This window comes from Alternaria ventricosa, assembly GCF_023758065.1.
Source record: "Alternaria ventricosa strain BMP 2768 chromosome Unknown scaffold_1, whole genome shotgun sequence".
Lineage (NCBI taxonomy): Eukaryota > Fungi > Ascomycota > Dothideomycetes > Pleosporales > Pleosporaceae > Alternaria > Alternaria ventricosa.
The window spans coordinates 734010-751900 of NW_026055681.1; the positions used below are offsets into that span (position 1 = coordinate 734010).

At 53.4% G+C, this 17891-nt stretch overlaps 4 protein-coding genes across 4 annotated transcripts; 3 read left to right on the forward strand and 1 right to left on the reverse strand.

Annotated features, from left to right (window-relative positions):
* Positions 1–1990: 1990 nt before the first annotated feature.
* J4E93_000240 (uncharacterized protein) lies at positions 1991–3527 on the reverse strand (the record flags this gene model as incomplete). The annotated part of the gene is made up of 2 exons (XM_049338201.1): positions 1991–2464; positions 2589–3527. 2 exons carry the CDS (start codon positions 3525–3527, stop codon positions 1991–1993), a joined length of 1413 nt encoding a protein of 470 aa, XP_049204086.1.
* A 473-nt stretch (positions 3528–4000) lies between these two features.
* Positions 4001–4299, forward strand: J4E93_000241 (uncharacterized protein; the record flags this gene model as incomplete). Its single annotated transcript, XM_049338202.1, has 2 exons — positions 4001–4007; positions 4094–4299. 2 exons carry the CDS (start codon positions 4001–4003, stop codon positions 4297–4299), a joined length of 213 nt encoding a protein of 70 aa, XP_049204087.1.
* A 192-nt stretch (positions 4300–4491) lies between these two features.
* Positions 4492–5451, forward strand: J4E93_000242 (uncharacterized protein; the record flags this gene model as incomplete). The annotated part of the gene is made up of 2 exons (XM_049338203.1): positions 4492–5055; positions 5167–5451. 2 exons carry the CDS (start codon positions 4492–4494, stop codon positions 5449–5451), a joined length of 849 nt encoding a protein of 282 aa, XP_049204088.1.
* Positions 5452–11319: 5868 nt separating this feature from the next.
* J4E93_000243 (uncharacterized protein) lies at positions 11320–12661 on the forward strand (the record flags this gene model as incomplete). The annotated part of the gene is made up of 2 exons (XM_049338204.1): positions 11320–11657; positions 11707–12661. 2 exons carry the CDS (start codon positions 11320–11322, stop codon positions 12659–12661), a joined length of 1293 nt encoding a protein of 430 aa, XP_049204089.1.
* Positions 12662–17891: the final 5230 nt, after the last annotated feature.

Sequence of the window (17891 nt, forward strand, 5' to 3'; positions counted from 1 at the left end):
TGGTAGCATCCCTTCGACTTCGTGTGCATGCAAGCAGTGTTTTATCGCAGCCCTTAAAGGACGGATTCTCTTCGCTCATCTTCCACAGACCGCCCTTGGTAAGATCCGGGATCTTTCTGATCGATGAGTTAGGCGTATCGCATTCGTTTATGTAATATCCACGTTGCGAATGATTGACGAGATGCCTCGGCAGGGTTGACGGTGTAGGTATTGCCGAGAGCCCATTCCGGATCCTCACTATTGGACGAGCACGCTGAGGAGCTCGCAATAGCGGGTTGATGTGACTTCGTTGCTTTCGACGCGGCATTTGATCTTGTCAGACACACGAACAGAGGCCTCGACGAGAGTGATAAACCCTCATGACCTAGAAGCCAGGATGGCTTCAGGCCGTGCGGCATTTATAGGTGATCAGCGTGATGTCTAGAGGTTGACGGTATCCCAGGACATAATACAGGCGCTTGCAACTCTAATACGAATTGATGTATGTGATGATACACAACAATTGCGAAAGCTCATTGATTGAAGCAGGACCCATTCTTGAAAGCAAACGGCAAGAGTTGGAGGGCCCCGTGGTGACTAAGCCCACGGTGACTAAGCCCCGCGCCAACCAATCCTAGAAAGGAAGCCCCACCATGGCTGCCTCCAACTCCCAAGGTCTCTCTCCATTTTGACTATTTTCTACCTTATTTATTCATCAGCTCCTGATTTTCAAAAAGATCGCAAGATTGGAGTCCTTAGAGAATAATACGACGAAATGGGGGATGTGAAGATGGCGTATTCTACCTACGTAAAGACAGTCGGAGACATCGCCAAGTCTAACGCGGCAGCAGAACGCCAACGAGAACTTGAAAGTCAGCTCTGCTTGAGCCACACTTTGTCAAGTGGGAGTTTTCAATTTTGAGTGTCGTAAGCGCTCTTCCGAGACCCATGCTCATTAGTGCAGCCTTCTTTTTTATCAGTGCCCGTGTATTCGTAAGCACTGTGGACGCCTTACAGGAGTATTCCCACGAGTTTCTACTCGATCCTATAACTGCGGGAAACCTATATAAGTGCCTTCAAAAGCTATTAGTAGAAAAACGATGGCACGAAGAACGGATCCAAGGGATGATGAGTGGAAAAATGTCCAAGATGCGAAGAAGAGGAAGCAGATACAGGACCGATTGGCACAACGTGCACGCCGTATGTGTGGACCATCGCGCATGCATCATTTTATACTCATATAATGTAGGGCAGCGACTACGACAAGCTCAAAACGAAACCAGCATATCGACATCGCGATTGCCTCAAACCCAACGCCCGGAATCCTCCACGAATGTTACATCATCTGAGGTCGCAATTAGATCCAGTCCAGACGATGACGCGCATCCTAATACGTCGAGATCACCCTGCCCACATTTCCAGAACGTAGAAGCACATTCTAGCGCACTAGAGCTTGAGTTAACGTGCGACCCCTACCCCCAAACTTGCTCCATACCTTCCCCACTAGCCCAGACCATAACCCCCTTGACCGTCTTTGCTGCACTCTATGCAAACGGCGACATCCAAGGCATTTCCTGCGCTACTACCTACTCCTCACGGACTCCCATGCCGAAACCGCATATTCCATTACCTCTGCATCCAACAGAGCTGCAAATGATGATTGTACATCCGCGGTGGATTGACCGGCTCCCATTTCCGCGCATGAGGGATAGTTTAATAAAGCTGATGGGTGTGGTAGACGAGGAAGAGCTGTGCAAGGACTTGTTTACTATGCCGAGTTGGGCCATTGAGCCGGGATACGCATCCTGGGATCACAGGGCCTGGAAGATGGAAAGGGAGTGGGAAATGAAATGGGGGTGGTTAATGATATGAGGGTATCGGTTACTGATGAGAAAATGCTTTGTTACACAGCCAATGAACCTAAGAGATCAAGAGAATCTCGCATTTATTTTACAGAGGCAGTCTTCCTTCCACCGCAGTAGGTACCTATCGTTTGAGCTTGCGGTGTCGCTCAGCCGTCAACCTTCCTTCCTTCCCCTCCTTCGAATCGATGCTTCCCAATTTCCAACACGTCGATCTTATCACCTACTGCGACGGCTCCTGTATTCAATGGCGTGACTTGCATACCCAGACACGCATTCTTAGACCCCTCATCGATAATCCTGTAACTCCTCAACGTAGTCAGAGGCTCGTTCTTATCGGCTACAGCAGTTTTTGGGTCGACGTTAGGCAACTTGCACCTGGTCGTCCGACACGAGATGTGCAGGTTCATGGAGGATGTGGAATCAGATGAAGTAATTTGCGCCTGCTTCCAGTCGTCTTCGGCAAAGGCAGGAGGTCCCGTGATGTAAATATTTGCGCGGAATCGCAGCGCGTCGAGGAGGGTAAGATGCCGTTGCCAGAGTTCTGGAAGATCGGAAGAGGGATTGGGGAGCTTGGATGCTACGTCGTGGACCGAGGCGAGATTCAAAATATGGATCGGGTACTGTAGTACTATTAATCATAATGCCGTAGAACGTCAGGACACAATCTCCAAGGTTCTGGCGCCTGAAACGGCAACAGCTGAGATCAAAGAATCGTAAGACATGACTGGAAAGGTCCATACGTACCGAATCGTGCATTCCAATGACCGTCTCAAATCCAACATCCTCCTTTTTGGGCGCGCATTTGTGTACTTCCCGATACGCATTCGTGTCAGTTCTGAAGAGCGCAATTGGATTTGCTGCGCCAAGGGTATATCTCAACTTCTCGAAGACTTCGCGATCAATCTCCGAGCTAACATTGAGTGCAGTAGGGCTGTCTTTCCAGATACGCAGAACTTCGCTCCGATATTCCTTGTTCTTGATCCTCTCCGGCGAAGGGTTGAAAGGTACTCTGAACTCCAGCATCGGCTCCGGTTTTCGACTCAACCTTGCCAACATGATCTTTCCATAGTTGATCAGACCGTCGATAGTGAAGTCGGTGTCGGGAGAGAAGGGGAAACGAATGACCAGGCAACCCTCACTTTTGATCCATTCTCCGTCTTCTTTATAGCCTCTTGCCGAAGGATCCGGAACCCAAATCTCAGTCTCGACTTTGGCAAGACGAGGAAATTTCCTTTGGGTCATAAAGTGCCATTCACTGGTCACCTTACCGTCTAGCGTAGGCAAGCTCGTGACTTGCTGGGCGAGGGTAAACTGGCGATCATATTTCAGTCCTGTACGATCGATTTCGCTCTTGCTCAACTCGACGGGTGCGCCTGACTTCAGGGGGTAGACGAAGAGTGCCTTGACCGTCCATGGCTTCTCTGGGGTGGGGTCACCGCCCTTGGCATATCTCCTAGAATACTGATCTTCCAGATTGCTGCGTCCTTGGAGTCCGAGTTTCCGGCAACCAGCTGGCGGAGGTAGTGGCTTTGGTGTTTTGAAGGCAGCGAGAACAAGCAAGACTACCAGAGGGGCGATACAAGATGCTGTCGTGAGGAGGACTGCCTGGAGCGTTATGTTGATGCCAGCTTCTTTAAGCATACCATTGGCGGCAAGTACGAAGTTTTCAACATTTTCCGCCATGCTGATGGAGACGTTGACGCCGTGTTAGGGGGAGGAATGTGGCGTGTGGTCAAAGGAGAGATCTAGACGCTTGAAGATGCGAGTCTTATCGTGAAAACATGCCAAGGTATAAGCCTGAGCAATATCATCGGCGCTAGAACACAGAAGGCAGGTGTGTTTGAATGAGTGAAAGACCAGATCACACAAAACCGCGCCTCGCTTGACGCAGTATTTTGTGTTGCGAGAAGGAAGCAAGGCATGTGGAAGTGAGGAGAGCGTGCGAGTCATGATAAACCGCGGCCCGCATTTGCTCTCGACAAAGTATCCCCAGCACCCACCATACACACCTTTTACCCACACGAAGGCTATCTCGACCCCATCGCGCACAGGACACGAAGAATAACGCGAGACGTCATGCACGTCAACGCGAGATCACGAGACTACCGCACCACCATCTCAATCCGCTGAGGCTCGACCGCAAGCCACGACACACCATGGCCAGTGAAGAAGCACCCCAGCTCTCACCCTCGTCGCGTACGCAATTGCTCCTCTCCCGCAGATGGCATAGATAGCTGACACTATAACAGACAGGCTGCCCACCGTCTCGGCATCCCAAGCCCTCCAAAGCCTCCATGCGCGCGGAGCCCGCACTGTATCGACGGGCCTCGCACAGCTCGACCAGGTCCTCTCACCGCCGAGCCTACCGGGCCACCATGTCTCGGGCGGATACATACGCGGCAAGGTGACGGAGATCTTCGGCCCGTCCGGAGTCGGCAAGACAGCATTAGGGTAATTGTGCCTGCGTCACAGCTTCACGAGAGACGGCGACTGAAGGGTTCAAGGATACAGGCTGCAGTCTCTGCCCTGCGCGAGGGTCAGCGAGTGATATGGGTCGGTATGTATATGTGGTCAACTGCGGACCAGGGCTGATTGATTGCTTGCAGATGCTGCCTGTGCGCCTTTGGTCAAGCATCGCGTCGACGACATGCTCACTTCGCAACCCGAGGCGCCCCATGTCTCTCGAGATGAACTGCGTGCTCATTTCCACTACTTGGCCATGCCGACGCTTGCCCATTTCCTGGCGCTTTTCATGCACGCGCCTGCTGCCTTTCCTCCGCACGGCACGAGCCTGGTCGTCGTAGACTCTCTTGCAACCCTCGTCGATAACGCATACCCCCGCAATGTCGACGACCGTCTGCCCAGAAACAAGACAGATCAGGCACGATGGGCTGCAGGACGTCGATATACCGTCATCAACGAGCTGATAGCCACCCTCACACGCTTCGCTGCACTGCACGACATCGCCCTACTAGTGACGAGCCAGACTATTACACGCATTCGTGGCGCTTCACGCGCATTGTTGGTACCGGCAATATCAGGGATTGAATGGGAGAATGGCGTTTCCACTCGTCTGGTTCTCTTCAGAGATTGGCCCCGGCACGGCAAGGCTAAGAATAAGGTACAAGCCGACAGCTTACAGAAAGCCCGATTTGCTGGCTTAGTCAAGGCGAATGGTGTAGCTCTCGCGGAAGAAGGCGGTGTGGGCAACGTGGTATCCTTCACCATTGACCATGTGCGTCGATATACTACCCGCAGAGCGTTCATTTACCACGATGCGCTCCAATTCCCTGTGTGATGAGCTCCCGCTGACGCTATACAGCATGGTCTTTGCGACATGAACGTAGCAGCCGACGATATTGCATCCCCTCTGTTCGTCCCAACAGAAGCCAGACCGCCTAAAAGATCATTCGCCGAGATCGACGAGGACGTCGCTCGAGAACCCAATTCCGACGAGCTCTATGGCTGGATAGAAGACGATGAAGTCGCCACTGAGGGGTTGTTGATGGATGAAGCAGCCGTCAACGAGAACGACGCTGCGGGACCTCGCCTAGATGTTGTCGCAGAGGGCCATAAGAAGAAGGTAACACGGACATCTACGCTTTGATTGTAGGGGCACCATTCCACCCTACACCTCTGCCACAGTCAAGACCCGCCAAGTTATTGCTATGTCGCGACGCGCGTTGCTCGTCAGACATGCTCTGCTTACATCTGGGGTAAGCTCGTATGTATCTCCCTTCTCTTCATATGCAAGGTCTATAAACTTATGAATCTCCCAGTTGGAACGTAGATCTCGCATTCCCACCGATAATACAGGTCCTACGGCCCGCGGGGATGGGTCTTACTATTCACCCGTGTGGGGTCGTACAGTGCACCCCGGAATGAACACCCACACCTTGTCTCCGCACCAACACGCCTGCACGCCTACATTCGAAGCGCTCTGACATCAGCACCGAGATGCGTCTCCGCGCGCTACGGTCCAATACTCTCGTTTCCGCGTAATCCAGCTCGGGCATGTACGTATTCTTCCGGCGGTAGATTTGCTTCGCATCCGTCCTCCACTTATACAAGTCTGGACACAAAGCCTATGGGTGTCGTCCCCAGGCTAGCGGTGTCCACGAAAAGCAACAAAAAGCAAGTGCACAACACAAGCCTCATCAGCCTTTACACGTGCATGCATCACCCCGGAAGTCTGGTGCACACAGGGATCGGGGAAGCGCCCGCAAACCCAAAGCCCCGGGTTCCTCACCGGCAAAAGTCGTGCTTCTTTTGGATCATGATGGCTTGAGGCTTCGCGAGTCCGGGGTCAGCGGGGTTGGTGTGTCGCCTGGGCGTGGGGGCTGCCACCTATCGCTTGTTTCACGTTCTGATTGCTCGTGGCAGGCCACCTGACCATAGGGTTCAGCTTTGCGACGGGGTTATAGCAAGCCACTGATACAGTGGCATTTTATTACCCCACGGGAAGCACAACGAACTTCACAAACCTACCGGAGAAGCACCTGTTTTCAATGTGGACTCCTGGCAAGCGAAAGTTCATGTCACTGTCCTGCCGCCAAGGGCGCATACGTGAACGAAATCTAGATTTACTTGCTCACCGCCAGTCAGCCACACAAACTGCACAAGAGATGGTGATATCTACGTTCTACAATAATCAGCATCTGTCATGCCAGCCCCGACCCAAGCAGAAACAGCTTCAGCGCATATCATCGGCTCCACCAACAGCAGGGGCGTCGTTCAAGGCCAGATGCAGAAGGTCCTTGCTTTAGTATCAACCCTGCAATGTCACTCCTTCCCCACGCTTCTCCACAAACGCACTACGCTTCGCTGGTCACCGTTGATCCCTTGCCTCGATGGAGGCGGAGGCTGCGTGAAGAGACGGCATTCACGGCCCTCGTGGGCGACTGAGACTCGGTACCCGGGGCCGAGCCGCCTGTGAAGCAAGGTCTTCGCTTCGCTTGGACGCCTGATGTGGGGATCGTGGTGTTGATCCTGATTCTGGTGTTTGGAGTTTTGCTACGCTGCTGCCTCTTCGAGTAATCCGTGGAAGGGTGTGCAAAGGAAGACGACGTGCGTACGTAACGGTATTGTTGCTCGGGTAATGGTGTCCGAGATAACGTGATGCACACTGGAGGATGGTGATAGTGGCTTCGTATGTTGTTCTGCACTATGCATGTTATGGCGAACTTCAGCTTTAGGAAGGAGAGACGAGTGATTGGTGTCAATGCAACGAGTAGTGCCTACTATGTTGTCCGGATGATTCATTTCTGATAATAATAATGCGCTGTACGAGCATGGGCCGGCGGCATTGATACTTGCTGCTCATAGGACACATGATACCACGGCCTGTATTGCCTTCCCTATACATTTGCTAGTACCTGTAGACAGTAATCCGCCTTTGAACAAGATATACTCCTGGCTTAGATGTATTTGGCTGCTATAGGACACTGCATGGCTTTGTCGTTTATAACATAGTGCTCGGGTGGTATTACAACAAGCATCTGAATCGACGCGCTTAGGGGCGACAACAGTATCGCATCACATGAATGTGAATGTCGTGGAGCAGAACATACTTTATTGATTGCTACCTTTAGCGAACGAGTATTATTGCTGTAGTCTTTAAGGATATAAGGTATGTATATGTATAGTGCAAGACCATGCGCAAACACTAGTGCGAAGCTGAGTCGCTACTAAAACAAAATTGCGTAAGACTTTGACTGCGAAAATGGATGGGCGAACTACCGTGCACTCGGCGCAAACACAAACGTGTGAAATCTCACAGGCAGAAGCCGATCCATTGTTCTGCAGGCGTCTTGGCTCAGTCGTCCTACTGACTAAAGTTTGATATGAAGTGGTCATGCACATAGGTCTTTGCTTACTGGGTTTCCATCTCCCGCGATAAGCGGAACGGAAAGACACCACTACCATCCAAATCTGGTACTGAGCACAGCTCACATCAACATAGGCATTTACATAACGACCCAAGCATGAAATGAACCCCAGTGCTGCGCGGTCAGATAAGCGAGACGCGTTCGCCATTGACAAACCAGGCCGGTATAATAGCATACGCTCAAACAGAGACCGTGGAGATCCGAAACAGTACGGTATGTCTGTAATGCCCTAACGCGCAGGAAGAGGATGAGGTTGCGAAGGAACAAGCCATTAGATAAGCACATCCCAACTCTGCTAATCCTGCTCGCGGGCACCTGAAGCCCATTATATCAACTTGTAGGCCACTTCCCATCGACCAAGGACTGGAAACCTCCGTAAATTACCATCGTCCATGTTGATCCTCATCACTTGACAGCTGGGGGTCTCGTAGCGGCCCTCGTGTAAGTAACTCTATCCCCGGCCTCAGAAGTTGCGATCCTGGCACAACGCGAGTCTCCCCGGGGCTAAAGGCAGATCGACATTCTCCCTTCATCCGTGGACTGCATCCGATTGATTGTTCCCAAGATCACGATTGGGGCTGCGTAGATCCATGAGCGGGTGCTAATGAATTGCTGTGGTGCATTAGAGCCTGGAGAAGCGGTAGGTTCCAATCGCGCTCAATAGTTGCGATATAAAGTCTATTGAGTTTGTCAAGCGCAGCGATTGCGGACAAGAACGACGATCTTTGTGCACACTTATGAAGATCGTGGTCTGACGTAGGATCGACATGTGACTGGAGATTTGTTCATGTTGGTTGACTGCATTAAAGAAATTTGCAGACCTCGAATTCCGCCATCGGTGCGTGTCAACCCCAGCTATGCAACATTCGTAACCCGTTCCCACCATCTGTGCACTGGGATTGCCACCGAAGCTTGGCGTGATGTACTGGGGTCGTTTCGTCGTCGCGTCTTATCACTATCTTTGAAGACGACAGCCTGACATCGAGTAGTAAAGAACATGAGCACTACGGTAAATCTAGGCCGAGAACGACGGATCTGATGAGGTGGCGGTATCATCGAAACAAAACCCCTGGATCGCCTTCGCCTCGTCTCGGTCCATGAGCCACTGTCAACGGTGCGGGGCCCCAGAGCCCGACCCGTAGATCAACCGATACTATCGGGTACTGCTGGCTTTGACGCGTAATGGGGTCTTCCAGATTTGCGAAACACGTCAGTATACTGGGTCAGAGAAACCCTGGGGACTCCAGTGTGAAGTCATTAAGCGCCGCAACAGTTGGTGAGTGTCAGGTTGCGCTGGGCGATGAGAAGGTAAAACCCTGGCAGAACTGGTCCCACTGCGCAACAGCTGTCACCCACGGGATTGGAAAGTCGACGGGCACTGGTCCGACCGACGTCGCAGATGGCTGTCTACTAGGACAGAGGTTGCTTGAAACTGTACCTCGGCCGACGTTCGCTATCTTCACGAGCGAAACGCATGGTGGAAAAACGTCGGCATAACTAAGCTGGAGTTGTGCTGGTTTCGGGTCTAGCACTGTGACGTCTGGAAGGACAGTGCTTCTACAAAAGCTTCCACAAAGGCGTACCTTGCATATCGGAGGTCCAGAAGCAGCTAAGACGTCACCGAGGTGGAATGGAGCGGAGCCACAACTCCAGCGACATGCGTTCCGAGAATCTCCGATGCCACGTTTACCACATAACCAGCTCCTGGCTCTGCTGGCGTGAGAAATTTCTGTCGGCTCGGCATAGGCGTACGCTCGGAGGAAGCGCCACAAAGCGGGGCGAGCTATCGAAGGGCTAGCAGTACTCAAAAATTTCTCGAACAAGAGATAAGAATAGCGGACCCGAGATTGAAATTGCAGCGTAGCATTTGCATCAGTGCTCCGCGACGGTATCGGCGACTTTAAGGGACGTAGTCAGGGCCGTGAAGCAGTTCTCACATGGGCAACAATACCAAGGAAGTAGGCGTCATAATGTTCGGGACAGCCGGTCCGTTGCAAAGTCCCCCCACGATCTGCTGCAAAGCCACTCACAGGGGTACGACAGGGTGCGTTGGAGATAACGAGCAGCGGAGATGGGCTGCGGGACCGAGGCGGAGACCACTAGTCACCGAGGGGGTGCGATAAGTACGGAGTAGGGAAAATTCGTCGCGCAGTATGAGCTGATAGTGAAGCCATGTTAATGCTGCTTTTGCCGATGCATCGTCAGTTTTGGGCACGTCTCGGCAGAGATCGCCCTCGCCCTGCGTTGGTTCACCGACTCGCATCTTCATCTGTGACTGTGTGAGTGCACAGGCCGGGAAGACGCATAGAAGGCGGGCCGTAGTATAAGGCAAGGTGGCCGGCTCGGTAGCACGGGGCTACTCGGCTGCGCATGTGCTGGTATGTAGATGATGCGAGAGATATTGCGATGCTGTGCGAGGCACTGCAACGAGGGGTCTCGGGGCGACATGGTGGCTCACTGTTGCTTGCTGTGCCTGCCGTACCCCAGGAAATGATCCCCCACAGCCATGGACGCGTCTTGGATCAGCCCCCGGGCTGCGGTGGAACGCGAACAAAGCCAGTGGGTAAATCAGGTGTGCTGCGTGTGTTGGGGAGCGTTAGTGGTCGTCGGCCAGGGCCAATGGGTGGAGGTGATTGCGGAAGCGCTCAGCACAAGTAACAGCAGCGGGGATGCATGGCCGGATCCCTGAGGGTGGGTGAAATCCGTGGTGTTGTGCTGCGGTGCAGGCAGGCACGGAGGAGTCAGGGCCACGAGGGGCAGGCGCACCTATGGCTGAGGAAGGAGCAGCTGTGGCCGCTGAGGAAGGCGCATCTATGAGATGCGGGAGCACAAACAAACCCCAGATGTGTGACGTCTCGAGCACCCCATACAAAGGCCGCCGTCTCCTTATCTCTGTGCCCCAGCTTCGCGGCGCCCATCACTCGCACCGCAGCGCCCGCCCACCTCTCCGCAGCGACGTAGCACCATCTGACCTGCTGCCTCACTCTGCCCACGTACGCCCACTCGGTGTCCTGGCCTCATCACGAGAGTTGGGGGCCCCGGTCTGCTGCTCACACCTGTACTGTAGCCCTCTGCAACCTCTCGCCGACACTCACCGCTGCAAAATTTCAGCTGCAGAATTCTCACGATTGCAAATTGCATCGTGCGCTCAACCAACTGTCGCAGCTCCACCGGCGACTGCGCCATCAAAACCAGCGTCGGCCCAAGGCAAGTTCCGCTGGGTACTGCGCCATAGCATCCCATCCCCCATCTCACCCGCGCCCGCCCAAAAAGGCCTCGGACGCACTCAGGACTCGCTCCAGCAGCTCCCTGCACCCGCTGCACGCTCCTCTCCGCAAGTCATCACGCAAGCGTTCAAGGGCCCGCATTTCTTGATACGTCTCCACGACTCGAGCGCCCCCCGAAGGAAGCCAAGCCGCACTGGCGCACCGCGTTTCTTTCTGCGCTTGCTCCGGCATATCCTCGCCCGCGTCAGCACAGACAGCCCTGACGGCCATCAGTCGACCCCCACACGCCCGCCTCGTTGATCCATACATATATCCGAGCCCCCCATCATCCCCCTTCCCCAAACTTTCACCCTCGGTCACATGCAATCCAACTCTGCCTCGACAGGTTTCGCCAACCTGCTGAACCCCGACACGTCCTCCCAACAACAGCACCAACTCCCTACTACCGCTCAACACTCCAACTCCATGGCTACTGCTACCGTGAGCCTCATGGCTCCTCTGCTGCAAAACGCCCCGCAACAGTCGGACGAGCCCCGTCAGGATCTCCCCAGGCCCTACAAGTGCCCTCTCTGCGACAAGGCTTTCCACCGTCTGGAACATCAGACTCGCCACATTCGCACTCACACTGGAGAGAAGCCCCATGCCTGCACATTCCCCGGCTGCACAAAGCGATTTTCTCGCTCCGACGAACTCACTCGGTATGCCACATCAACCACGTCTTGCCAACTTCCAGCTAACTCTCCATAGACACTCGAGGATACACAACAACCCCAACTCACGGCGGGGAAAGGGCCAGCAACATGCTGCTGCCCACCAGGCCGCTGTTGCCGCCGTTCAAGCTGGCCTCATGGAGCCTGGCTCTGGCCTTGCGCACATGATGCCCCCTCCATCCAAGCCCATCTCCCGCAGTGCTCCCGGCTCTCAGCTCGGCTCACCAAATGTGTCACCTCCTCACTCATTCTCCAACTACTCGCCAAATATGGGCAACGATTTGGCAGCGTACCACCAGGGCGGCTTCAACAGCAGTAACAGCAGCAGCCCCAGCGGCTTATCCCGCCCCATGGATCTGTTGGCAGACGCAGCCTCAAGACTAGAGCAGCGCCCTGGTCACTACTCGCACTCAAGTAGACACCACATTACGAGCGGCTACCACCCCTACGCTAGCCGTCTGCCTGGCCTCTCTCAGTACGCGTACTCGTCGCAGCCAATGTCAAGATCTCATTCACACGAGGATGACGACCCGTACTCGCACCGCATGACGAAGAAGTCGAGACCAGGCTCGCCAACGTCAACTGCCCCTCCCTCGCCGACTTTCTCTCACGATTCTTGCAGCCCCACCCCTGACCACACCCCACTCGCAACTCCTGCGCACTCACCCAGACTACGCCCGCACGGCTTCAATGACCTCCAGCTTCCCCATCTACGTCATCTGAGTTTAAACCAGAACTTCGTACCAGCTTTGGCGCCCATGGAGCCGTCCACAGATCGGGAACAACCTTACGTGCCCAGTCAATCTTCTGGGTTGCGCATAGGCGACATCATCTCAAAACCAGAGGGGGCCCAGCGAAAACTGCCGGTTCCACAAGTACCCAAGGTGGCCGTCCAGGATCTCCTCAATGGCCCGAGCAATAGCGGCTTCTCCTCCGGCAACTCCTCGGCGACTGCTTCGTTAGCCGGCGAGGACCTGTCGCATCGCAACTAAAACTTCCAACTCCACTCCACTCCACTAGCATGGCATCGGCGTTCTCTATCAGCATTTTCGCATTCCGTCATTCACGTTAGCAAGCGATGAGATTAGACATGGTCAAACTTTCATGAGGAGTAATGCTTGCGGCATTTCACGATTTCTGTTACATTGCGGACCCCACCACCCAGATAGACCTTTCTTATTTGTTTTGTTGGATCCAATACCCCGCGAAGCCGCATCTGGCGATTCGCAATCTTGTATAAGTTCCACTCAGCCTTGTTTCATCAGCCTGGCTGAAGTGAGGGAAGCGCCTGCTTACTTGCAGTGCCGAGATGATTAGACAGTATCCCCCAGCTTGGCGCTTAATTGAAATACCAATCCACACTTAGTCACTCTGTCCGCATTTGAGCATGTAATTACGAGATGGTTATGTTAGGGTGAAGCATGTCGCTATGCGTGACGTGATTTAGCACCGTGGTGATGCAAGCAACGAGAATCATCAGCAGGGAACCAAGCATACTTGCATGAATAACCCGGAATGCTGGAATTTTCCAGCCTATCTATCTAATCTCTCCACACTGCCTAACCACCACGCCCAGTGTTTCCCCGCAGATAAGTTTTGTCGATTGTCTGGTACACCCACAAACAAATCTTACGATACGGGTCGGACCAAGAGCACTCAAACAAGACCAGCATTTCCCCACATTCCGCTGTCTGGTACTACCACACTACGATCTTCTCCTACGCATGGTGTCTTACCCCGGAGCAGGTAGGACAAATGTGCGGTGAGGAAAGAGACAGGCTAGTGACGCTCCCACCCAACATATCCAGACATGTTTCATTTGCTCACTCATCTTGTATGAGCACCTAATGGCTATTCTTGTCCCTTTCCGCATTGTGCGATAAGCTCCGACCCATGACGACTTTGGCACGCACACCTTACGGTACTGGCGCTAGCAGAGCGATGACACGAAGGCCCTGAAAGTTTTTTTTTGCGGAGAGGACGGAACATGGTAGCAGGGGAGGAGTCAGACTGTGGAGTACGTGGCACACGCAATAATAGTGGCGCTTGCCATGCTTCACTGTCGCAGTCCGAAACCGGAAGGCGCCTTGGTTCCAAATGGACAGAATCAACAACGTTGGCAATCTCCGAGATGCTTTGGCTGGGTGACATCCTTGCGAGGATCTATCGAATCGTGCTGGCTTATCTCTTGTCCTCACCACAGCACGAATCGCGACTTGTCTATCGGCAGACGCCGCGTTTCCATGTGAGACTATGCGATTCGACAGCCTGCAAGCGACTCGTCAGATTGTATGTCTCGGATTTGCAAGTGCGAAACTCCCACAGCCTATCTTCACTCGTCACATTTATTTCCCGCCGGTTGATTGAGGCGATCATCTCTGGTACACCTGGGCATGCACCCCGGACTGCAGAGTGCAGCAGCGCCGTCATTACTCCACAGCGATGACGATCGTGACAGTCTCGAGTGTGCGAATCGGCAGGTCTGGCGGGATCTTCTCCGCTGGCTGAGCGCTAGATATTGCGGCGTTTGAACAATGTCGGGCCGGCGGGCGCGAAGCGAAGATACATACGTCTCTGCATACAACACCTATCAACACGACCAACAGTAGACTTGCATCCAGACCAGCACACCGCGATGAGGCGGCGACATCCCCAGAAGGATGGAGTTGGCAAGCAACTTCAGCATTACCACGCGACTCCGGCACATGCTTTGAATTGTCGACATAGCTCCGCCGTGGGTTACCCGTTACGGAAGTGCACTGCACGCCAATCTGCTCACGTACCTGAACATCGTGGCCCCTTAGCTCGCACGCCTTGTCCCGATGTTGACTTGGCAGCTAGATCCGCCCCTCTTTCTTGTCAGCCCAGAAAAGCAAAGATAACGCACAACAAAGGGGAAGACAAACTTCTGTCCCATAAAACTGTCTCAGTCAGCCGCGCGACGTTAGCAGCAACCGGCTCCGAGGGTACTCGTCCATTCACCCCAGAGAACACAGCCGGCGGGACAAATACCACACTCTACTAAGCCTTCCCGCCCCTTGCTTGCTGACTCGGGACCGCATAGCAAAGGGCGTCTAGCGAGCTTCTAGAGCTGCCCATCCAGGCCGCGAATCCATCCTAAGTACCAGAATCGCTTACTTGTGGGGTCTCCACACTGGCAATCCGGACCTGCCTGAGCAGGAAATCGCGGCGGATAAGGCTGGCGACATGCGAGTCACACACAAAGTATCTTGGGGGTGGATCACTCATGAAAACGTACTCGCGTCGAGGAATGCAGTTTGCCGACAGTAAATGCACCAGTCAGAGAGGAGAACGAGGTGTCGTGGACTGTGGAGAGGACCCCTTCTCCACATCTCGATCATCGCATATACTTCCCGATACAGCTGGGTTTCCGCCAATTGTGCGTTCCTGTCTCATGCAGTCGGACGCATCCCTTGCCTAGCATCGTCACAACCGGCATCCTCTCCGATCCGATGCGGCTCCAAGCCAAGCAGAACTGAGCCAAGTGAGATATGCTCAGTCGCGGTTCTCGTTATCGAAATCATCCGGGGGAGTTTCATTGTCGGTCTCACACGCCAGAGTCCTTCCGTTCGCCCTTGCCCCGTGTCAGCCGAGGGTAACGAAAGTTCGTCGCACGTTTTCTGCGTCGAATAATCCTTTTGGACTCAACCTTCGTCCATGCAGGGGCAACATTACCCTCAAAGGTTTGAAATATGGTTTCCAGAGTGCTCGTTGAGGCCAGCCGCACTTACACAGCATACGAGATGCAGGATCTAGCACAACGCTCTCTCATTTAAACCCAACACTGTGCCGTACCAGGCTGCTGGTACTGTACTTAAGCGACCGCAACCAGGTCCACGCAAACACTTTATTCCGCAGATCGGTTCTATCTAGACGGTAATATATATTGCTTCCGGTGCCCTGCGCAAGGGCAATGCACAGATGCTTTGCAGCTTGGGCCGCTCGTTCGCGAACCATCCAATGCCCTCACATGCGAGTTGAGGGTACATCTCCGGCATAGCGATGAAGGGTTTCTGCACTCCATATCGCAGATGTGTAGTCCCGTGACAGCCGTTTCTACCGCCTACCAAGCCGCACAGAAGGACACTACGCAACTATCATAACACGCTAGATGCCAGGATCGCAAGTCTTGGACTGACTTCACGATGACGCAGCCTGATTCTCACATACCGTCAAGAATCAAGGCAACAGTCTGACAGCTGTCTCCGGAGTCTTGCCATTGCATGCACGCTGCTCTAAGCGACCGCGCATCGCATGTGCATCGCGGACCATATACGTCCGATTAGCTCCTACCGCTGTTCTTATCTCAATAACCGACTTCTGCGGCGCATCAAGGCGCAACGCTACACATAATCGTTTAATCTAGATTCGTATTTACCCGACCAATGTCGCGGATACCCGAGAGAATGGGTGTACATTGGGATAGATTGCTCAACGCATGTTCCAAGCGACCAAGCTACCACTTCTTCAAATTAATTGAGGAGGGGCAATGTACCAAAGTATTTCTGGACGACACGTCGGTGGTTCGAGATGGTCCGACCGTGACATGATGGCGGCGTGTCTCGCTGCACATGCAATCTACTGCTACGATACTGTGAGGTGTAGAGGTAAGGCAAGGCATATTGTCAAGATGACTGCATGTCGTCAGATCATCATCACTAGTATAGGCATCACCATCTCGGAGCTCAACAGTGTCTTCAGAAGCTTACAGTCCCCCGACATGTGAAAATGACCCCCACGCCGCAAATGTCGAGGTCTCGAACCTCTCCAACTCTCCAGCCGTTCAAGCAAGGGGCTTCCCCAGACAAGTTAAGACGCGTAATTATGCCGGTCCGAGATACCGCGGGTCCAAACGCGGAAGAATTCTGATTTTCTTCTCTCTGTTTTTGAGAGTGGCCGGAAGAACTTGAGACATGACAGTACCTCGGGCTAAGTACAACGCCACCAACTTTTGCGGGTGAAATACCTCCTCGCGATGTACCGCGTTGAATTCATCCTTTTCGGGACACTCTTGACCTAGAACAGTAGTGCGGACACGTCGACCAGGGTTGAGCATGGGTCCGGTATTGCTTTGCGGCTCAAATGGCACCCACGTGCAGGACTTTCAGGGTCTGTGGGGACGACAACGGCGCTGCATCTGTCTCGGCGATCTCGTCTCCAGGATATATGTGAGCCGCAAGCGATGTGTGTCGCGCGAAAATGAAGTTCCGGTGGCTGAAAAGGAAAGTCGATACAGAAGATGTGGAGACGATAAAGTGACGCTGACTCAAGTCGTATCCGAAAAAGATGAGGAAGGATTTCTCTTTCTGGATGCCCGGGAGATGATTGCGAAGTTTTTCCGAAACTCACGATGCAGTGCGACAATCCCCAATCTCACGCTTTTGTGAAGTGATTTGGGCTCATGCTCTCGGCAAGGATTGACTGTCTCGAGTTTAGTATTTGCCAAGCGCAGATAGACGCGTCATCCACTTCTGATGCTGGTCTTTCGGATTGCTTTGTCGGCGCTTTGCCAGACATTGGGACAACATGTTGAGACATGCAGAAAGAGGAAGATCTTCGAGGCGACTCGGCTTGGGTCGGCCTATGTACCATCGCCTTCCCTTCACCCTGGCCAAAGACCCAGCTGAGGGTTCTCAGGAGCAGGATGAATTCTTGCACAGAAACCACAACACCTGTTGATTATCGCTGCACTTTGGGGTGGAAACATATTTTCGTTCTTTCATGAAATCGTTCATTGGAGGACTGTAAGAAAGAAAGCGACTGGTTCTGAGTTCTCCGTTCTCTTACGTACGGCATACATCTGACCTCAACGTCGCACGTAATCGACAGTCTGTTCATTTCTGTTGGATATATTCGGAGCCCACGATACGCTCATTATCATACACATCGTCATCTGCGGCGAACTGTTCCTCCTCATTACTCGCAAGCAGGGTTCAAAAAGCTCAACGCTGCTGTTGCATATGTTAGCACATTCGCATCCAAAGGTGCGGACAGGAATAAGGGAAACGTACCAAGGTTCTCGCCCATACTACATGTCGCCGCTGAACACGACGTTACGGCATCGAAGAAAGGCCCGCACAGACAGCTGTCGTCTGCGTTGGGGTCGCACCCTGCTACCACTGCGGCTTCGTTCCAACAGTTCATCTGCGCACGCAATCAGCACACATTCTCTCTATGACATATAATGGTGAGTGTGCAACA